The sequence below is a fragment of the Drosophila suzukii genome, chromosome 2R (genome assembly GCF_043229965.1).
Source record: "Drosophila suzukii chromosome 2R, CBGP_Dsuzu_IsoJpt1.0, whole genome shotgun sequence".
NCBI lineage: Eukaryota > Metazoa > Arthropoda > Insecta > Diptera > Drosophilidae > Drosophila > Drosophila suzukii.
The window spans coordinates 19,367,286-19,391,097 of NC_092081.1; the positions used below are offsets into that span (position 1 = coordinate 19,367,286).

A 23,812-nucleotide genomic window follows, 5' to 3' on the forward strand; every position below is an offset into this window, starting at 1 on the left:
TCAACTATATGTCGGCACATAAAAATGTATTTACAAAGTTTCTGTGATTAGCTATAAAACGGAGTCTATTTAAAAGCACACAATATGTTTTAGCTTTCTTCTTAGGTTAAGAATTATATAATTTATAGCTTAAAGCCGTGCCACGGCTGCAATACTTTAGTTTATAAGCTTAGATTCTACGACTTTTACACGGAAAAATGACATCAAAATTCTTTGGTATGTTTATATTTACATTATGTGAAAGTAACATTAAGTTAGTAACTTTGTCTCGTTGACAAAGTTCTACACAAAAACATTTTAAACTGCTGTTAAAACTATAAAAGATACATTCTAAGAAAAGGGTTGAAACCAAAAAGATAGGGGAATTCTTCATTTATGGGGTAAATTTGAAATAATATGTTAAGTAACTTAAGAAAACTTTTAAGCTTAAGTCTATTAAAGGTTTACGTTTACAGGTTTTATATAAAAATTGGTTAAACAATATAACTAAAATGGAAAACTTGTGTTAAAATAGCTTTAAATAAAATGATATATAATTAATCTCATAAGTGTAAAGGTTTTCCTTACATTTTTTTTTTAAATTTAATTTTTAAGTTTAAATAATACAAAGCTTTTAACTACTTATACTTTTGATTTCTGTGGAGAGCTGAGGATACCACGGCAACTGGCTGCCCGAATTCCTGTAAACTCCGTTTAAATCCATTGTTTGTTACCATAACATCTTCCGGGAACTCAGTTCAAAAGGGACTCCTGGAATTTTGGTGGGTGCGTACGCTTCTGCTGGCCAAGTTCGTTAAGCGGCAGAAAGCCATAGCCCGGCGGTGCCTCATTGTGACCCGGGTTATGGCCCAGATCGACGGCTGAAATGGGGGCTCCGTTCTGATTCCCGCCATTTGGCAGCGTGGTTATCGTTGTCTCCTGCAGGCGACAGCTGTGTGTCCATTGTGGCGGGTTAAAGTGATGGACATTTCGTGGAAATTCCAAAAATAGATGCGGGGCACACTCACCTGCGGATGGTGCTCTGGTAGCAGGAGTGGCGGGATTGGTAGCGCTTCGAGGCGGTGCTGGTCAGCGAGGTGTCCCGGTGCATGCAGAAGGTGTCGTGCTGGCCGCGCTTCTTGCGCCGTCCACTCGCTCCGCGGCAGAACAGGTATCTGTCGGATACGGATACGAATACGGATGTGGATGTGGATGTGGATATGCAAGAGAATGGAGTTCCCATTGCCGGGAACAGAAAGCCAGATTCGCGTGTCAAACAAAAATATTTCATAAAATTCGCTTAATGGACAGAGTGTTGCGGGGGTCATACGTGTTTACACTGAGCAAAAATATTTGGAGGTAGTTTGAAATCATCTAAGTGTTTGGCATACTCTGATTTTGGTCATGAGTTTATGTGCGTCATTGAAAGCTCTAGTGACTTTTACAATTTTCTACTTATAATATTTAAAAAAGTAACATTAAATAAGTCACAAATATTTGAGGGATTTATTTTTAAAAACGGTGACATAAAAATCTGGACTCTAGATGAAATTTAAAAATAATTTAATTAATAATTTAATAATTTTTATAAACTACAATATTTTGGATATCTACACTCAAAAGAGCTGAGATCGGAAAACATGCAAGATCGGTTAATCGCAATTTGAGAATTTGTCTTCTCACTTATTTAAGAAGAAACGTTCTTGAAATCAAGAACTAAAAAAATGTATGCAAAAAAGCTCCTTGTCACTTTTAACATCAAAAAAACTAAATTTTTTTTAGTTTTTAAAATTTTAGCAGATAATTTGGTTGTTTTTTAAGAATTGTAACATCTATGGTGTAAAATTCTTCGAGCTTTCAATGACTCATCAGATCAGTATACTATAATCAATACAAAAATGTGTTTATAAGTATTTTAAATGATTAATACCAATAAAAAAATGTCCAAACTAATTTGGCCACAATTTCTATCAGTGCATGCGTGATGGTCAGGCACTTTGCGAGTTCAAACGGAAGCAACAAACAATTTAAAATTGCAATTTGAGAGCTGGTTCAGATACAGATACTCATTTCGAAGGGGAAGTTGAGTGTTGGTCATCGAGTGCAGTTCAATGCAAGTTGAGAAGAAAATTAGAAATTAAATGCAGGCACCATATGGTTCCCGATTTTTCATACCATTCTTGTGATTTTTATTAAAATGCTATTCATTATAAATTGAATAAAAACTCCTTTTGAAATGCTGTTCAGCAGTTAATTATTTCACCTAGCTTTATCATGTCATCAGTAGAGCTCTCAAATTGACAGTCATGAATATTTATATTTAAATTAAATAAAAAATGGAAAACTGCAAATACGGCTGAGTATAAAAGCAAACAAAAATACAAAAAAGAAATTCAATGCTCTTACCAACTCCCAAAGAATAACAATAAAAGAACTACTGATTGCTTTGTGCCAAAAGTTTTGGGTAAAATCAAAGTGAACTTTCAAGTCACGCATGTTTGCTCGAATGTTTTCAGTTTTTTTCTGTTACTCTAAAGTTATGAGTTTTGTTTAGAAAGAGAGATACAAATTGCAGTTGGCTTACAGTTACGGGGCTACAGTTTGTTTATTGATTTGCTAGCGACAGTCGTCTGCCGACTAGCGAGTACCGATTAATCATGCTGTAGCGCTGTTATGCGGCTGGTGGATTGATGTAAACGAACAAATACCTATTGAAATGCTTGCGGAAGGCCCCGCTCACAAAGTAGAGGGCCACGGGATTGGCGCAGCTGTTGGCAAAGGACATGCAGTAGGCGACGATGCGCAGCACATGCCAGAAGGCATTGTAATCCTCCTGGGCGGTGGGCCTGAAAATACGGGAAAAATACGAGATGGAATCCCAGGGTTACCTTAGTCGACTATCATATACGCAGTAAAAAAGTGTTGCACTTGTGGGATATTGCTTTACTTTCTTTTGACTGGATGTATTTTAAAAAACAGGCTCTACAACTGAAAAACTTTCCATGAATCTATATACAGATATCTTATAAATTGCTTTGACTTCTTAAAATATATCCCATCAGCTTGTCAAAATGTAAGCAAGTTGCATAATGCTATAAAAGGTTTTTCCTAGAAAAAATCCATTGGAGGATATGGATTATTAAAATCTTTCAGGAAACTTATTACAGAAGGTCTATGAGGCATTATTAGATAGAATCAAAACTATAAACGGCTCCTCCTGCTAAAAATCAAATGATTGTCAAACTGTACCTAAATTAAAGATAATTTTAAGCTTTATGATTGAGTATTTATGGTATCTATGATGATAGATGGTATATTTTTAGTATACAAAAAAACACATCCTTAATATAAAACAAAAACCATTTAATATTGATCTTGAAATTATAGAAAATACTTTATAATACGTATTCCAAATGGTCCAATATACCCCTTAAATCTCCCAGTAACTCTTTAATCTCCCAGTAACTCTTTACAACAAACATCGAGTGTCAGAGTTGCAAAGAACCCACAATGGAGATGTCAGGGGAAAATTGATTGGATCTTAGAACTATTAAAATACTTCAAAATACATATTTCAAATGGTCCAATATACCCCTTTAATCTCCCAGTACCCCCTTAAAAAAGAGAGCACAAACAAACACCGAGAGTCAGAGTTGCAAAGCACCCATAATGGAGATATCAGGGGGAAATTGATTGTCCAGCGTCCGGGGCGAACAAGTGTCGGACAAATGGCAACAACATTACTCATACGCAGGACTCCTTTGTGAACAGGGCTATATAGCTATATCTACACTACATCCCTTGGCGCTGGCAGGTTCCCTTTTATCCGCTTGACAAATTGACTTTCCATCCATTCATTCATGACGACACCCAGTTTAGCACAGCCCCTCTCCCAGGGGAGGTGGGTCGAAATCAGGGGAACTCAGAGCACTCACCAGAAGTAGAACCACAGGAAGAAGACGTGATAGGGTAGAAAGCAAATGCCAAAGATGACAACGAAGGCCAACACAGTAACAGCCACCTTGCGACGAGCCCGAACCTGAAAAAAATTAAACAGAATCACAAGTTATGAGAAACGGTCTTTAAAACATGGATATCACTGCAAACACAAAGTATATTTGAAGTTCTATGAAATAAACATCATCCTATTATTCACTTGATTTCACTTCAACCAAAGTTTCTTACAGAGAAAATGGTCTTTGAAATCTTCAAAGTTATAGGCCTTAAGGCACTGTGACACCTACTTTATTTTAAACTTATTGACTAGAATTATTTTAAAAAGTGGGGGCAAATTCAACAAGATTTAATGTATAAAATTAAACAGTTTTTGCAAAGCTCTAAACTATATTTTCACCAAGTGTCAATGGCCTTATAAAATAAATCCAATTAATAATATTAAGAAATCTAGCAAGTGTCATAAGGCCTTAATCATCATTAAAGTGCTTATATTTGTATAAAACTTTAAAATTTTAAGCTCTAATGCCTTCCATTGTTTCGAAATTGAATTTTTAAGGAGCATAACGTTTATATTGTCCTAACAAAGTCGAGATGCCATTGAAATTCAACACAAAGTCAGAGACAATTGAAGCAGGGAAGCTCCAACAAAGTTTTTTTACAAACAAAAGCGCAAACTTTTAAAGACCTGAAACTAAATTAACGTTCAATCTGAGAGATGGCATATAATAAAACGTTTAAAATCCGTGACTCTGAAGATTGTTTTATTTCACTAAACTCTTGAAACACGTGCTGTCTGAAAGACAATGCCAAAAGGCAGGCACACACGAGTTTTCCTGAAAAAACAAAAGCAAGTAAAAGAGTTATAACGAACTGGATATAAAATACAAAACACGTTACTCCTGAAATGTATACCATTATGTGGTAAACTCGCCATGCGACAGCTGGCATAAGAAATACTTATTGATGAGCGCACATGCCGCTTAAACCACTAAAAAGTTCGTCAATTTATTCTAGTAACCCTCCAATTCAGTTGGCATTTTAGAGCGATGGTCCAGTTAGTATGAATATTTCATGCCACCCAACTGAATGGAAAAACTTTTCAGCACACACATTTTATTTTTTGCGGCTGCGGACCTTGCGAAAATAGTTGTGGAAAAACTTTATAATTCACTTTTATGAAGCTCCCTCGTTTTTTGTGTAGAGTTAGGGGCCTCAATGATTGATTTCAATTGGTGGTGCTTATACCTTTTAGAGGAGATAAATTGAATTTTGGACTGACCTGGCGGACGGCTCCCTGAATTTCGCCAGGGACACTGGCCGAATACATCAAATGGAGGGCGATTAGCACGTAGAACACGGCGATGATCACCAGGGGCAGGGCATAGTAGACCAGGAAGTGCAGCAGGACCATGGACTTGGCGTAGCTGATGCCCCACTCCTCCGGATACGGATAGCAGATGACAATCGACTTCTCGTTGATCCCGAGGTGCTGCAGGGTTAGTAATATGTATTAAAATGGTGTATAAAAGGTTAAATGGGATGACCTGCCTTTAGGTTGCTGCCCAGGAGGGCTGGCAATCCACAGAGGATGGCCAGCAGCCAAATGGAAACCGCTGTGGCCAGGGTCATTCTGGTGGCCCGACGACCGCCTCCTAAAATATATTTAAAATGTATTATTTAATTAAAAAATTATGAACATTTTGGTTATATGCCAACCAATATTTTTGGTCGGTTTCCACCGAAAGGTACTTCTAGTTACAAACCATTTTTGGTTCAGTATTTTGTTCATGGAATTTAATATTAAAATTGAATTCTTCTCCTGGAAAATATGTATTTAATTTACAAACTAATTGGTGTGAGTAAGGAAGGAGGTAAATGTAAATTGTGGAATTCAGGTGAACATCGGATTTCCGTAAACTGATTGAGTTAATTTTTGCATATTGTAAATGTTATGATTTGGAAGCCACCACAACATTTATCTTTTTTTAAGAACTTGATATGCGTTATAATTAAAATGCGCAAAATTTGCTATTGATAAAGAGAATATTTCGTTTGTGTAATATATGCAATTATTACTCTTTTGAGAGTAAATAAGGCTGTTTTAAAATGTATTTTGCATATGAAATATGGAACTACTACACCAAAAGAAATTTTGGTATCTATACTCGTAGTAATGAAATTTAAAAAAAATTTAGTGTGGATAAAAGGAGAAAAATGTAAAAAATAAATGATTATTTTATAAAAAGTTTTATCTTCTTTCTTTATTTTTTAACATTTTTTAGACGTTCAAATATTTTGAAAAGTGGGAGAATGTGCAATGTAATAAAAAATTGTGCTATTCTTTTTTATATTTTTTAACATTTTTAAGATGTCCAAATATTTTTAAAGAGTGGGAAAACAAAAAAATGCAGTTTACAATATCTTTTTTAAATTATTGGATATCAAAATTTTTCATTTAACAGAAAAGTTGGTGATATAAATAATTTAGTAAAGCTCTTCTCTAAATACATATGTATGTGAAACTTACCATGAGCGTGAAACTTTCTCAAGGGATCCACGATGGCAAAGTACCGATCGCCCGACAAGGCAGTCAGGGTGAAGACCGATACCCCAATGGACACATCCTTCATGAACTCAGAGAGGCTGCAGAGGAAGCTGCCATATGGCCAATACTCCACGGTGTAAACCGTGGATGCCAATGGCACTGTGGTCACAATAACCAGAAGATCTGCGAGGGCCAGTGATAAAATATACCTAAAACAAGAAATGTTTATTAAAGAAATAAAACTTCACTTCAAGGAAAATAAGGAAAAGCGAAACCCATGGATTTATGTTCTATTTTCTGAGATAAGAGGGATGACTTTGCGGGCGGGGTTAACTCATCTTTTTGGCCAGCACGTGTCCTTGAAGTGTGATAAAAATGTGGCACCGCGTTGATTTATGTTTGCCAAACTTTTTAGGAAATTGTATATATACAATATAAAATATATAAGCTGACTTAGGGGTAAAGCAATGAATGATTTATCTAGCAAAAGCCTTATTAAGTGGAATGTAAATATTGCGCTGCCGGAAAAGTGAAATAAAGGCGAATTTCACTATTTGTTTGTTGTGGGGGCTTTTCTTTTTACCATCGCCCAGGACACACTTGAGACCACAGTGGCTGCGAATAAATGGTTCTCTTGCAGTGATTCCGACTTTATCCAACCTCTTGGCTTTCCATAAATAAGCTGCATGTGGCACTTTGTTTGCCACGTTCTGGAAATGGAAATGCAATACCAAATTACGTTTTTGTGGCCCCCGGCAAAGTCGATAAGGGTCTTTCTGTCTCCTGGCCAGGCACTTGGCTTTTAAAGCACCCATTTCGGCTTTTACCCAGGCTACGAAATGCAATTTCAGCGTAATTTGATCAGTTGACATTTCCTTTCGTCTGCGAGTTTTATGTGAATTAAGCTTGATGCAAAATCGTGTTGGAAAATCATAGTTTATGCCTTGCCATTCGTGACGCGATTAAAGTGCTCGTATGGCCCGTATATGTGGCACAACAATCCGGCTTTAAGTGGCGCTGCTCTTCGAGCCGCATTGACCACTTCCGACCAACAAAGTGGAATGTTTTAATTGGCCACAAGCCGCAAGGGCCTGCTTTTTCACCCCCAACCCCCCGCACAAAGGTCATCCGCTTAATGATAAACTCGTGTCGCTAATAAACTTCTTCACTGAGCCAAGATGTTGCCACTAGAAACCGTGCTGTTTAAGTTATTTATTTTACGAGCGGGGCAAAATTATCGAGAAAATTGTCAGCCACAGGAATTCTAGAGTCCTTAAAATGGCCAATCGAAGAACCTAAGTGTAAAAGTTCAGTACAACAAAAAATACTTTAAGAGAGAAAAAGTAGATTAGGTTTCTAAGAGCTTGCGGATTAGCTTAGAGTTTATCAATCTTCCGTACTGCTGCCTTATCATCAAAGTCAACAGTACGTATGAGTGATGCTTATTCTATTTAATTACTTGTTTTTACTTATTATACTTGTTTTTAATCTCATTCGAGACAAAAAACCTGTCAATATTAGGAAATGGTGAGTTTGTAGAAAGTACTAATTGGCTTTTTAGCAGTTTTGCGCATTGCGCAAGTTTATCGAACAGTAAAATCCGTAAAATTAAGCAAGAGAATAAGATACTTTTTTTTTTGGACTACTCTTACTTAGAAATAACCCTTTACTAACAAGTTATTTGAATTTCTTCGAATAGGTAAAAGCGATTTAAGTTTATTGGGTCATCTCAATGTTCTAGATGATCTTTCGCTTTTGGTTTTAGAAATTTGATTGAAGGATAGAATTAAATCATTTTTAAAGTAAATAATTCTACTAACTAATCCCAAAGCGAATACTTTTTAATAATCCAAAATGAAGTACAGAAACTGAGTTTGGAACTAGAACCTCATGAAAATACAACACACAGTTCTTAAATTTCACGAAAAGTATCAAAAGAAAAGTCAAAACTTCCTTAAATTCACATTTTCTTAAACAGTTATTGTCACTTTAAATGCCTCAATTTACCGAATGGCTTCCCTTGGCCCCAGAATACTCCTGCAATTCAAATTCAGTCGCCTTTAACGAATTACTCTGGCTTCCCAGAATGTCTACAACGGAGATGTTCGCTCGTGTATGTCACATAAGGTTATTGTCTGCCCGAAAATCATATTTATCTCGTTCGTAAGCCTGGTAGAATAACTTGATTTATGGCGCACACTGTATGTACGTACGTACTTACGTAGTATGTACAAAAATCAACGCCGACATGACTAATTAGTTATGCCATTTTGCTGCTCCACTGCTAAAACATCCATACACCCAAACATCCTGTCATCCTAACATCCAAACATCAACAGCTGCCAATCGATCGGCAGAATGTGTGTTTGGTGGGCACATGTTTTCCCTCCATGTGAAAGGGAAATTTTGAGCAATTTCCAAGCGGAGGCGGCAACAGCATTACCATTATCATCGCCACCCGACTGACTTTTCCTGCCTGGCATACCACTTAATTAACCGAAGGTGGGAAGGATGGGTTCGGGTTAAAGGGGACTCATTTCAGGCATTGCTCTTGGCCAACTCGTGACATTTGCCTTTTGCATGCATAATTTGGCGCAGACTCTTCGCTGCCAGGCGTGCGGCATATAATTAAATTCAATTTAAGTTCCCCGTAAATCAAAGAGGCATTTGCCAAGTAGGTGGGCGTGCAGGTGTTACGACTAGGTGATTGCCTACAGGTAGTTTTTGGTTTGTAACACAGATTTTAGTCACTGAATAAAGGTTTTGGGTGCAAATATAAAAGGTCAATAAGACTTAAAACAACTTATTAAATATCCTAGCAAGAACTATAAATAAGAGGTATTTTTAGCAAATTTATAAGCTAGAGTAATTCAAACTTTCCCTAATATTTTAAATTTCCTAACAAAGTATTATACATACCCCTTCTCTCTTTTTCAATGGGTATGTCTTATGAAAATATTTGATTCAAATGATAGATTTTTTAAATTCCACAATAAATGATAATAAATACATCTCCTTGAAGCTAAATCTGTATTAAATAAGTATTTTTTAATTGAACATGTATTCTTAAGGCCTTGCAAAACTTATGGTTTATATTATTTCACATATACCTACGACCACTTATTCCGATGCAAAGTACCTAAAAGGTTTATTAAATTTGATTTCAAAACCTCGAAACTACTTAAACTATTATCAATCTTTTTTACAAAGGTTTATAAATATCTTGTTAGGCCTTAATCATTTTTGGAATAAGTTTTTGAAATGAAGATTTAGTCAAGTCTTTAAAAACCAGAGATAGTTAGTACTCATAAGTTTAATTAAGTTTATCCAGTATTATTTGAAAATATCCCTATTATACTTGAATATAGAACTAAAATAAACCTTTATTTATTGAATAGTGTATATTTAATAAAGAAATTATTCCAGCATGAACAAAGAGGTCAAGCATAGGCAGTAACCCATCATTACCATAAGCTGCCCCTACGGAACCCATCTTCCCAAAAGTTACGCAAACTTTTGCCGGGACACTCACGTGTTGGGAACATTCCGCATCTGGCGCACGCTGAGGAAGACGACAATCAGGGTGCCATTGCCCAGGACGCCGACCACGAAGATCAGGGCGAACAGGATGGGCACGATGTAGGTTTCCGGTCGCCGGCCGTAGGGCACGTAGGGTGTCTCGGTGACGGCCAGTTCGCTGAAGTTCTCCGCCGAGGAGGAGGAGAATGAGGAGGGGGTTCCGGATCCGGTGTCCTGGAGGAGGGGCCACTGGGTGGTGGACGTGGCCAGCATGGCCAGATCCCAGAGAGCCTGCGTTACGTTCAGCGGCGTGGGCAGTGGCGGGGAATCCCCGGAAAATTCCACATCCAAGTCCATTTCCATGCTCACCAAGTTGGCTATCATCAGGGGAAAAATCAACTGACTCCGCTCGATTCTCCTTCGCTCAATGCCAAAGTATTTCTTGGCCACCAAACAGGCAAATTGTTTAAGCCAACATGATTAATTTGATTCCTTCACGGCTCGTTGCCTTCTGCATTTTTGCATTCAATTTTAGCCAACTGCAAAATAGGGGAAAAACAATACAATTTGTAACATGAAATTGATTCAATTTGCTTTCGGTTTTGCTTTAATGGATCTGTAGGAAATTCAATTATTCAGTACTAAATTCTAGCCGCCCAATAGCCCAAAAAATATTTTGTGCCATTAAATGGTCGATTCAACTCGTATTTGTTTACTTTTCCGGGTGGGAAATTGCACATATAAATTTACTGTGGGATCAAATTGTTGGTTTTTGGTTTTTAGGGCAAATAAGTTTCTATTGTTCTAAGGCAGACTTGAATGTTGAATGCGTAAAATTGAAAAGGGGTAAATTAAACTTTAATTGAAGAAGGTTTTGGCTGCTAATTGTTGATTTCTGGAGTGGAAAATCGGGAAAACAAAAGGAAAGTTTTTGTTATTTTTATTAAGTATGCTGGGAATTATTATTTTGATATATTTAAAGAATCTAAAACTATATCAAATAGGTGATATAAAAGTCTTGTGTATTTTTAAAAAAAATTTGAAAGATATAATAAGGTCAGATACATTTATAAGATACATTTTTGGATACATTTGTAAGAAGTCTTATTAATTGAAAATGTTGTTCCACCTCTTATAATTATTTGTAAAATCTTGTACACAACTTAACTACACAAACACCCAAATAACAAGAACTTTCTTGTTACGAAAATTACAGAAACACATCTAGTCGGACATCAAATTTAATCCTCTCTAACTAAGTTTGATTTATTCCCTTTTGAAATTGAATTGCATTTGTTCCCTTAACTGGATAATTGCATCACAGATGCACATTTGCTTTTCCAGCAGAATACATTTCAACGAATCCCTGTGAACATTATCCTTAAATCGACTTTAGCCTTCAGCTGGCTAATTTGGTATTCCGTTTTTCAAAGTTTCTCAAAACACGTGCTAACTTTGCATTAAAGCCGGGATGGGATGTTACCGGGAAAATCAGGCTATGAGTAGGGGGCTTTATGTTTCAGATTTATGGCATTAGCGTGGAATTTCTTATCAACTTGATGGTGTGACACCCCGACTCCTTTTCCCCACCCCCTTTCGACACTTCAAGGAATGCATATCCTGTCATTACATTCCCAGCCATTAAGCGCACATACATACACCATCATCTCACATCTCTTTACAGTGACTCATAAAATGTAACCGACGCCCAAGGAAACTTCAATGACTTGGATGGCCAGCAGGAAAAGCTGGAAAGACAACAACAACACCATCAGGATTTTCTTGAGAGAAGGAAAACTCTGCGTAATTGAAATCTGTGCGTTCGGCTTTTCCTCTTTCGCCGCCGCTGTCATTCCTTTGTAATAAAAATATGAATGGTCTGCCATCCAAGATTCGAGATCCAACGGCGTTTCCTCGCCAGGTGAATGTAAACATCCTGAAAAATCCCTAAGCCCCCCGGCTATTCACCACTTTCCTATCCCAACAACAACTTATCCGGATGGCATCGAAAATGTGATGGAGGAACTGTAAAAACAGATGCCTTAAAATCAAATCCGTATGAATGCATAAATACAATTTGCATAAACCCGAAGAGGCGTTATTCCGATGCCACAAAGTTGCTTAAGTGTAAGTGTCCATAGAAGTTTTCACTTTTCGTAACAGAATTTCATTTGATTGTTGCTTAGTTGCATAGCTTAAATTTTACTAGTTAAACTTGCTTATGTTCAATTTAATGGCTCTACCATTAAGTAACTCAATCTTAAAGAAAGACTAATTAAGCAAACTTGAGATGCCATCAATTGAAAAAACTTTCCCTTCATAGCTAAACATTGTCTTGGCCAACTCAGGTAAACAAAAGGACCAAGTTTTCGATTTGCCAGCAAATAGTTCAAGTCCTACATATTTTTTGAACTTTGTGGAAGTTATTATCCCATCTCCTGCAGTTTTTGCTGCTGGTAAATAAAATCAATTGATTTTTAATGAATTTACGAGCGTAATCCGCTGCTGTTTAATTGCCCAGAACATAAAAAACATATTAGTTCGTAGGGAAATTAAAAAAAGCAAAACAAACAAACATTGAAATGCGGGTACTGGTGGCGTATGAGTAATACTAAGTATTAAGTAAAATGATATTATTAAAAGCCTTTTTGATAAGCTTCATATTATTGATGTTAAGAGCATAATTAACAAAGTATTATGTAGTTAACTACATCTGATTTATTGTAATATATCATTTATCAAATAGATTATTTTAATGAATATCTTTTTTTGTTCCTGTGGCGTATGCGTAATTTTAGATGCTGTGTAAATAAATACCATTTAATGCCTTTTTTAAATTTGTAATTATTTTATACGGATTTAAGGCATTACTGTAATAAAGTTTAAAGGTAATTACTTTCTGTCTGATGTATAATTTATTAATTTGCCTTTCTAATGAATACCCCTTCTTGCTTCTTTGGTATTCAAGAACTTTTCCCTCTTCCTTTTCAATGTCTACTTTACATTTTCCAATTCGGTACTTTATAAGACTTCACAGAAGTTCTTGCACTTCGACTAACTTGAATTGAATAAAATTTCCCATTGTTGACCTTCTTGAAAGGCTTCCCTTGGCTGGTCGAAAAAATAAGCTAGCCAATCTTGCAAATACCCGAAAATGCAAATTAAGTTTTGAGAACAAAGGCACATTAATTAAGTAATTCTGGGCAAAAGCTGAAAATCGTTGAAATATTTTTGCAACTGAAAATGGCTGGCTGATGAGCCTGTTTGAATTGTCAACAAGGTCCTGGTCCGCTTTGTTTGCCGCCCAGCGTAATTAATTTGTTAACTGAATGTTAACACAAGTGGGTGGAAAAGTTGTGGGTTGAGGTCAGGTTTATTTGTACAACACTTAGCTAATTGAATTTTGACACTGACTAGGCCAAGTGATAAATTATTCTCTTTAAAGTAGTTACAACGCACAACATCTAATTCGGCGGCATAATAAATTCATGGCCCCAGGGAAAATTGATATATTTTGGTATGGCTGCCATTAGGCCGGCAAATAAACCTGTTAGCCTATATCAATAACTGGCTTACATCGCTCTCCACCCGCACAAAAAACAACTTCACAGCGGAGTGCCGTGATTTATGACAGCCAATGGCCGGCAGAGGTCCGCTTATCTGGTGACCATCTGGATGTCAAATGTCTGTGTACTACCAACAAGAGTGGGTCACCCCCTGATTTTTACCCTGTAAATATGGTGTGATAACAGAGAGGCGCCTAACTTTAAAGGCATTACGACGGGGAAAAAACATGCCAATGATTAATGAGTAGGTCAAGAAAAAGGAAAACTAAATTGATATACAAGTATTTATAAAAACATACGTAACCATATCTATAAACATAAATATTCTGATCAATTTTTTGAAATATCTATATCAATTCTTCAAGTTTTTTTCGCATGAACAGAAACAGCTAACATATTGATGTGTTTCTTTTTCAAACATTAAAATGAAATAAGGCTTTTTCTTTCCTTGATTTATATATTTTTTGAACAAGTGTAAAAATAGTGCTATTTTTGACGTTTTAAAATAAAAAAGCAGTGTAGTCTCTTTAAAATGAAACTGATAAATGGATGTTATTATCGGTCTCTTGTTCCTTGCTCAATATTTTTTTAAGATCTTAGTTATGAATATTTCCCTCTCAATATTTTATTAAATACCTCAGTTTTTAAGTATAAAGGAATGACACAAAAGCCTACAACAATTTATATTGAAGTAACCTATGAAGGTGTTTAAAAGTATGCAACAATATATTTTAAACACCAAAGTTCGGTGAATGAGCCCCGAAAGAGAGGTTTTCTTTTTCTTAGGGCTTACATTTAGACAAATTTATATTCGATTTCAAAAGGAGTATCGTTTTTTTTTTCGAAACAATTTACCTGGACATTTCAGAAAACAGTAGATATTTTTCTCGTATGATAATATCTAAAATTCATAGATTATTTGATATACGTTTATGCAGCATTTCCAGGAAAACCATAAGTCGCCATAAAACCTATCCTTCAATACTTAGTTGTTATTTTTTTTTTTACATGCTCATGAGTGCCTTTGATAAATCAATGCAATTTATCAGTAGTTCAGCTGCGGCCACACGCCACTTAAAATGCGTCGCACTCCGTTCCCGAAAACCCAGGGGATAGTGGGGTGTTATATATCCTCCCATACCATCCCATAACTATCCTAACCCAGTGGCGAAACTTTATTATCGCTGCGAAAACACTCGGTTCACGTTGCTAACCGAATGGGAATCGAAAACCGGAGGAATTTTATCTACCAGTCGGTCGGGACTTAGTGCGTCTCATAATAAATGCACTTAAGTCGGCATTGTTTTTGGGGACAAAGGGCACACCATGGAATTCACAGCCACACACGAATGTTTTGCATAAATAACGCGGGCGTTTTGGACACTCTTACTCCCGAAAAAGTAAAAAAAAAACCCCATCCCTATTACATTTTTCATGAAATATGCGTTAAAAAAAAGGAGACTGGCTTTACCAAAAGATTTGCGATTGGCCATTTGTTTTGCCGCATGTAATGGAATACCTTGCTGGCCGTATTTTATTTTTGTATGCAAATATAATGAAAGAAAAATAAAATGTTCAATCATTGATTCCAGGAAAAAAACGCTTATGAATGGCACAGTAATTTTTTGAATCTTGATATCCACTCTATTATTGTTTCATTTAAATTGTTGGCGAATTTGTTGTATCAACTGGTGTATTAAAGTGTTTAAATTTAAAGCTTCGTTTAATGGCCAACGGACTCTTTAAAATGCCAGACGTGGGATTGTGAATATAAAAGTGTCCCCGAATACCGGCATGTAAGAACATAAAACAACCACTAAAGAGCTGCGATAAAAAATCAAATTTAAGCAACCCATAAGCCATTCGGAATACATTGTCATAGTTGTATTTAATTTTTTCCCCTCGTTTATCGCAGCATTTCTCCTCATTCAGTTATTTCAATATATTATTTTTCTCATTTTCATAAAAATGGTTTTACCAATTCACACTTAATGGCTTCGTTTGGTTGGGTTTGTAGGAAGTGGGTTTAAAAATAAAGCCATAAACGAGGGGAGGATTCCGGCTGTGATTATCTAGATAAATTATTTATGTAATAGCGCGTAACCATTATTTTTATGAAATTTTCTTTGGCCTGCGGTGTGGCCCAAAGTCTACTGGAAACAATTTTCCCACCCGCACCGAAAATCGATTGTCAAAGGAAATTTGCGATAGGAAAACCAGGAGCACAGTGTTAACATTTTTCCTGAAAAATGTAATAAAAACGGGCCCGGATAAGTGCGCAATGCGCTATGTGGAAGAAAAGAGGGAGCGGTCCGGTCCAATCAATGCGGCAAAAAAGTTTAAATTACCAGCAGAGTGTTCGGGAAGTATACCCTCATATAACCCTTAATAAGCAGTTGGGTCGCCGACATCGCAATTAGATTTTTAGCCGCCTTTATTCGCATCGTTGGGCGCAATTAGAGTGCATTACTATGTCTGAACAAAACTTTGTCGGCAACAGAGCAATTTCAATCGTCTGACAGCCATTTTCCATGTGAGGCACTGAGCACAAATTACAAATTTTAGAAGTCTATCATAAATTAAGCCAAAATAATTGATCAGAATAACATAAAGGAACATTACAAAGTATAAATAACACGCTTTAAAGTAAGTAAAAGTAAAGTAAAGTACTAATATAATAATGTAATATATAACTATCTACTGTAGAATTTTAGTTGAACCTAGATTGCTTTTGATTTTACAAAAAAATTTAAGGTAATTTAATTGCCTATTGTATTAATATACAAACGTAATAATAAAATTCCATTTATATTAGTAAGATTTTTTGACATTTTATATTGTAGTAACGAAGAAAGAATTTTAAAAGTTTGACTTTTTAAGAAATTATATTGACACAAATTTAAAAAATCGTTAACCATTTTCCGAATATTTTTAAGATTTTCTTGGCATTACAGATATTTTAATTTAATATTGATTTCACCCCAATATTATACTAATTTTTAATTTAAGGAAATATATCTGTATATTTTATAGAAGATTTTCATAGGATTGCTACACCAACTCTACTTCTTTTTTAAAGACTAAACTATTTTCCTTATAACAGTCAAACTTTATATTTTTAAGTGATATTCTGTAAGTGTTTTCACCCATCGGAACCAATTTATTTTCCATGTATGTACCATTAGCATACAAACTATACATATAAATCTGAAGCACGCTACACTTGCCAGCAAATAAGGAAAATCTCTGGCTTCTGTTCTTTGCCAAGCTCTCAACTTAACCCAATTCCATAGGTTAAAGGTTATGAGTCGGCGTTTTTAAAAATTTCTTGAGTATGTAATGTAACGTTTTATTAAGTCAAATGCAAATTCGTTTCCTAATTTTTAAGACATTTTAAACAAATCATTTTGCATGTAAGACCGATTATGGCATTTAACTTTATTTGGTTTTCACCACTTATTTCTTAATCATTTTCCCTTGGGTTTTGCAGTAAATTTTCCGGTTCTGCAATTTACGAGGACTAATTGCCCGCTAAGAAGTGCCAATTTTTCGTCTCGTTTCGCTTTTACCATTATTTGTTTTCCGTTTTTTTGGGGGTCAGAGCGGAAAAGTCCTTCGCACGTATAAATGGAGTGTCCGCCACTTGATTTATACACTTGAGTAATGGATGTCCCACACACAAAGTCGGCTGGACAAAAGCCTTGGTAGCTGTGGGTGACAATTTGAAATACAAAAGGGCATTTTAAATGTTTTGTCGTAGGAGAGTGGGTAATACTCTTCATAAAACTTTTGTGTTCAGGAAGCTTTTTTGCTTTGTGCGTGACCATTGAAAGTATTATTTTCACTTCAGTAAAGTTCAAAGTTATTTAAAATATTTAAAAAGAATTTGTCATAACACAGAACATGAAATAATGCTTTTGTATAGTTGCTTTTAAAGTAATCCTGTTTCTATTTATATTCTCTTTCTATTTTTAGTTGATATACCCCAATTTCTTGGCCTACTTTCAGGCGTCTTTAAATGATTTGCCTTCAATTTTTCACATGCTGACAATTTGTTTTTTTCTTGCATCTCAGCTGCTCACTAATATATACATTTTATTTTTTATTCTTAATGCCAAACACTTTGCATAATTCAACATTCCCCTTAAAGGTCTTAATTTTCACTTGTTTTTCACAAGGATTTTCCGTAGTTTGTTGACATTTCTTTGATGGCCGTAGAAACAGCTTCATTATTCAGCAACAGCTGTTGGACCAGAGGTATTTTCAGGGGTTGAGGTTGAGGAGTTTAGGATAAATTTGAATGACTGACTGACGGCCACGCCGCACTTATGCCCCAATCCATCCTGCCCCCCAGACATCAGCACATATATCATTTTCATTTTGTAATTTGTCTCCCGGTCCCCAGACCTTCCGCTTTTGGCCCGGCTTTCGGCATTTCGCCCCGTCACGGGCCATTTTGTGCACAATGGCCCACAGTTAATTGGTTGGGTGTTGCCCATTTCAGGAGTCTGGGGGTATGGGGTTCTGGGTTCTAGAAAGTGAGGTCCTGGTGTATCGGTGTCAGCAGAAGGCGCCTCATATTAAATTACATGACAGCTTACATGAGGTGCTAACTTCCCCCCGGCAAGCTCATTAAATGTGGAAAATAAATGGAAAATGGCTGATGGGGGGGATCGGTGCCTTCACTCGTGAAAAATGCGGCAATTCCGTTTTGCTTATGCAATTTTAATCATTTTCCCGCGATTCGTTTTCAGCTTGTTGATTTTTAGTGAAGTGATTTGGCCGAAAACAATGTAATCGATGCACATGACTGATTACAAAAATTATGCCGTGTTCATTTCGCTATTATAATAATTTATCTGGGTTCTTTTCTAATTTGCCTGGTTAATGTATAAAGGCATTCAGGGGAATAATTTAGTAATTAGTTTTAGGACAATTGTTTTTAATAGTAATAATTTAAACAATAAAACGTAATTGTATTACTCGATTTTATACATTTTAAAATATAGGTAAGGAAGATGAAACCTTTTAAAGCTAGTGAAATATTCCTAAGTTTAAGGGAACTTTAAACGGTATTTTAAGCATAATCTTATGCTTTTTTATCAAGGTCTTGAAAATATTATACATGAAATGTTTATTTTTAAAAACTCCCTCAAAATTAGCATTGTGATTGAATATATTGATTTTTGCATAATTATGTAAAACTCCAAAAACAATCAATATCCCCCAGATTCAATGTAGAAAATAAACAAATACTAAGCTGTCCTGATTTAAATACCTTCAAAGAATAATCCGTTGATGGCTTATTTCCGTTTTAAAGTCTTATTTCTGTGTAAAATCATAATCAAAGTTGTTAGCAATAATCTCCAGATTTGTAAGCCCTTTAATTGAATACAGAAATACAATTTCCTGAGAATACAAGACGATAAATTAATTTGAGTAGAAAGCCAAGAACTAAGACTTCGCACACTTTTCATATTAGAAGCGGAATTAATTAATTCGAAGCGTGCGCGCTATCAGAAACGCTCCTCCCAAAGGCAACTTCAGGCGATTGTATTAAAAACGTCTGTTTCCCTTTCAGTTACTTAATTAATAGGGTGTATACACAAGTACCAATATGCATAAGTTTTAGCATTTCATAAGCTGGAGGGGCAAAAAAGTCGGAAATAGGGAAAAACCATTTAAAATTCAACCTTTGTGCAATGCGGGAATTGCGGTTTCGTGTTACGCACAACCTAATAATGCTAATTGCATATCGGTCTGGCTTTCAACTTGGCTAAACGGTGATGCACTCTTCGGATTGGCAAGGGGTTAAAGTGCACTCGGATATAAACTTTTGCAAAGAATAACTTTATTAGCCAAGAGCACGGAATCCTTGAAAGGCAGCTGAATATGCTCAGGTGATGCTGGAATATTAAAGTCTCTATTATAAAATTAAATATTAGCTAGACAAATTTAATAAAACGTGTATTGTAAACGTTTTGTAAATAACTCATAAAATATATTTATATTTAAGCACTACACCCCCTATGTTAGTATTAGTTTTGTAAGCTTTAGTACCATCTTAAATAAATAAATACATATTTATATTTAAAAAATTGTAGTGAAAGTAATTGTTTCAAAAAGACCTAAGATTTTGCCTAAGGTAAGTTTAAAATAAAAAGCTTAAAGTTTCTAAAATATAACCATTAGAAAATAATTATTTTAAAAATTAGTTTTCAAGGTTTAATTATTTTTAAGTATTTTATAAGTTTGGTTAGTTTTTAATTTTTCTAAAAATATGTACTGCTTACAACCAAAGATAATTATAGAAATATAATTCTGTCTCTTGTTTTCCCAGAATTGTTTACATAAGTTTTAAATGAATAGCTTAAAATATATTTTAATAGTCCACCTACAAATCTATTTTTATAAAACAAAAGAAACCTTCCCATTTTTCATCAGAACTTCCTTTTTCCAAGCTTAGGCAATTAAATCATTTGCCATTTACAGATACGCCGACATCCTGGCCGTTTGGCATTGCTATTAACTTTTCCGGGAAGAGATTTGAATCGGGAGGACAGCAGGACTGTCAATGTCCAGAGACGAGTCCTTCGAACAAAAACCGGATAAAAGTGAAAGACCAGAAAAGTGAGAGACAAAGGCACTTGAAAAGTTTCGCATCATTACTCGGGTGTTTTGTGGTGATTGGCTTTGGTATTTGGTTTTGGTTTTGGTTTTTGTATTGGAATTGGGATGATCTCTGCCCAGCCCACAAAAAACAAACAAGAACTTCAAGAGATACCCTGACTCCTCAACAGAAATGACAGTTTCTGACCCCTCAAAACCAGACACTTGAAGTGTCGGGCAAACAAAATCATTTGGCCGACGTGTTTTGTTTGGCTAAACGAACTTTGCCCCAACTAAAACAAAGCAGGGCAACTATCTTACTATCTTACATTTCAATTTAAGTTTCCGTTTGGCTTTAGTTCACTGTTTTTCTTAGCCTTGATTAACTGCAAATGCAAACAGCGCGTTTCCCGTGGATTCGGCTTCGTTTCCTACCTAATTAGGTGCAATTGTTTGCCGCTTTACTTTCATTTTCATTTTCATTTCCAACTGAGACGAGCGCACACCCGGCGTATGCGCATTATAAAAATTTATGACTCATAGAAATTAAATGACTATCATTCGTATGTATTAGCCGGAGCGAAATTAGTTTGTCTTAGCAGATCCACGGCGACCACGAAGGTTGAGGGATAAAAAAAATGGGTGGAATTTTCTCGTACTGGGTGCGGTTTTCCGGGTTCACTGGGTTTTCCTATTTTTACGGGGGCAAAAACATACAAAAGCGACGAACAAATGCGAAAGATGCATATCAAACTGTTGCCAGCATAAATCAGAAGGTAACCCGAATACATAAATATCATGTAATAAACATGTTTATGGGGTAGGTCTATGACTTCTAGGGGAGGATATAAAGACCTTATCTAAGCGCATTAGTTGCCGGTTCATTTGTACACATATTTTCATCCTAAATAATGTGCAAACTTGGCCTTTAATTGAACTTTTTCGCAGATAAGCTGAATCAATAAATCGAGAATGTAAAATGTATTTCGCTTTCGCGTGGCTTTTTGCTGTTTATTTTTGTTTTTGTTACATTTGCCAACGAAAATTTGGCAAGGTGATGTTATTGTTAAAAATTTTGTAGACACCTTAAATCAATCCATATCCATCCAAAAGAAAATAACATTCACGAACTTTTCACACATATGTTTTTGCACAATATTCAGGTTTTTTCTATGTTTACACGATTTTGTTTAATGCTGTCGCGTCGGCTAATTGTAAACAAACTTACTCAATGAACTGAATGGATGGACGGATCGTGTCCAGAAGCACGCTCCATTTATATGGTATATGGTATTTTTAGCAAACGACAGACAATTTCAGCGATTAGGCCAGAGGGCTATGTAAATTTTCCATAAGCTTGCAGTTTGGTTTTCCCCCCAAGAAGTTTTCCTGATCGTGAGGCTTATTTTAATGGCACATTTAAACTGGGGAGTTATACTAATAGCTCTTCCGGTTGCCAAAAGCTAATAAATGGCACGCGCATTCGATGCACTTTGGTGTTCCACCTCCATTTAAATTTTTATTTTCCATCTCAAACCCTTTCTCTGAGTTTTCCCTCCCATTTCAATGCATTTTCAAGTGCCTGCCTCTTGGTCTGCAGTTTTGTTTTCGGTTTTTTCCTCTGGGTTTTCATTATCTAGGGAGTTCCTGGCTTGTGGCTAAGTGTGCAGCATGAAAAGGGTGTCGCCCAAATCCCCAAATAAAACATGAGCTCAAGATTCTGGTTGCGACTGAAACCTGAAACGGCTGCATACACTAAAGGGAATTGAAATATATATGCACTTTTTATTGTGCACATGAAAAAAAACTATCAAATTTTAAATGGTTGTCTTAAAAAAATATATCCATAATATTTGATCTAATTTTAAAAGGCATTTTCGTCTGCAGCTCCTTGCAAGAATTTATTACCTTGGTAGCATTAAAAATATATTTCCAGTTCTAGGAGAGAATAAAAAATACTGAGGGTTATAAAAGAAATCATTTTAAAAGACAACGAATACTGAGGATAGATTTTAAATGCAATTTAGAATTTAAAAGAGGAAAATTAGAATTAGGGAATTACTTTAATTTACGCTGGATAATTGTATATAGAATTTATAGCATCCATTATTATCCAATTGTTTTATGAACTAAATACTTTAAAAGTTTTGGAATTGACACCATTTCAAATTTATATGTTTGGTTCAAACTAAAAATGTAACAATATTTTTAATTGTTTTTATTACGAAAAATATTTTCTCTGTAAAGGAAAATCAAAAATTTATTGAAAGGAATGTAACTCTTCTGGTCAACAAAAACCATATTGAAATAGTTGCAAAAATAATCGTTCGTATGATGGAATAGTTAGGCAGAATTATTCATTGAAATTACGTAACCCAAGATTGGAATTCAATACACAATCACCAGAAAATCTATCAACATGCAGGGGCAAAAATTGCATTAAAATGGAAATTTCCTACGGTCCGATACCAGTGGGCTTGGAAAATTTTCAACCAATATCCAGGATTTATGGAGCTGTATGCAAACGGAAAACGGAAGCAAAATAAACAGCACAAAAGCGTAACGGAAACAGAAGCAGAACCCAGGGAAACGGGCCTGTTTTTGTCGATTTGAATGCACATGGGTAAATGCATATAAGCTATTTCCCCTAACTCACAATTTACGAGTGCAACTGCAGTTTGGGAGCAGTCAAGGACCGGAAAAACGTATTTTTTTACGGTCTCGTTTCTAGATTCTGAATGTCGGTGGGCGTACAACTGGGAATTTATGGAATTACCATCAATTTTTTGGAATAATATAGCGGCCATATGCCATTTACTCTCGAGTGTCAGCTGTCAAAAAGCCAGAAATATTACGCCAGATTAACCGATCAATTTTTAATTTGCCATTTCCGACACCGCAGATAAACACATTTACATCAATCTGCAGTTATTATTTATTATGCTTATGCTTACATTTGCGTTAAAGTGTTTTCCGTGTTTTTAAGCGATTCCAGTCATCGCATTTGGGATGTCCATTAAACAGGATGTGGATGTGGATGTGGATAAAGAGGAGCACATGCCACTTGGGCCAAATTTTGTTTACACACCCGCACAATAATAACAACAACAACACACATGGGAAGAATTTAAATTTAAATTTATTGGATTCTCTTTAGCGAAAAAAGCACTTGAAACGCTATATAGCCGGATATTGGCGTCAACGGTGCCAAAAACGCAGAGCACATCCGAAGAATTCCGTTTTTGAACTTGAACTATCCGTCGGCAAAAAGAGGAGAGAACGCATGCGACTTGTTGGCGCGCGCGAAAACGTTTGGCCTGCTTTTCCGTTTGCCTGGCTGTTTTGGGCCAAAAGCACCAACACGCACACAATTGATCCGAAGATTGGTTAGTTGGGGCGCCAAAAGGGGAACCCCGCTCAGTTTAGTTCTGAAAAGAAATGCCGGCTCATTGAAGCGCAGGCGCAGAAACATGTTGCTGGCGGACATGTTGCGCCAATCTTGCCAACAAACCTATTTCTACCTCTTCTTTGATCAGTGTTTCCCAAATTTTATTTTAGTTTAGTTTTCATTTCTTGCTAACAACTTTAGTTCAAACTTTTATTTGTTTTCTTATTTCCCAAGCTAATTTCAAATTTA

The 23,812-nt window shown here is 35.8% G+C and overlaps 1 protein-coding gene across 1 annotated transcript; it reads right to left on the bottom strand.

The window, feature by feature from the left end:
- Positions 1 to 573: 573 nt before the first annotated feature.
- Positions 574 to 23,491, bottom strand: CCHa1-R (CCHamide-1 receptor). Its single transcript, XM_017072486.4, has 9 exons — positions 23,130 to 23,491; positions 10,014 to 10,539; positions 6,464 to 6,690; positions 5,485 to 5,588; positions 5,216 to 5,425; positions 3,915 to 4,018; positions 2,688 to 2,825; positions 1,008 to 1,154; positions 574 to 931 (listed from the first exon to the last, which is right to left on the bottom strand). The coding sequence occupies exons 2-9, from the start codon at positions 10,382 to 10,384 to the stop codon at positions 733 to 735; spliced, it is 1,500 nt and encodes a 499-aa protein (XP_016927975.2). The 5' UTR covers positions 10,385 to 10,539; positions 23,130 to 23,491; the 3' UTR covers positions 574 to 732.
- Positions 23,492 to 23,812: the final 321 nt, after the last annotated feature.

What these genes read in the sequence shown, in the direction of transcription:
- CCHa1-R (XM_017072486.4), bottom strand. Translation starts at nt 10,384, where the DNA reads ATGATAGCCAACTTGGTGAGCATGGAAATGGACTTGGATGTGGAATTT. An exon ending in ATGCGGAATGTTCCCAACAC is followed by an intron (nt 6,691 to 10,013) that starts GTGAGTGTCCCG and finishes TTCTTGTTTTAG; the next exon opens with GTATATTTTATCACTGGCCC. An exon ending in TACCAGAGCACCATCCGCAG is followed by an intron (nt 932 to 1,007) that starts GTGAGTGTGCCC and finishes ATGGACACACAG; the next exon opens with CTGTCGCCTGCAGGAGACAA.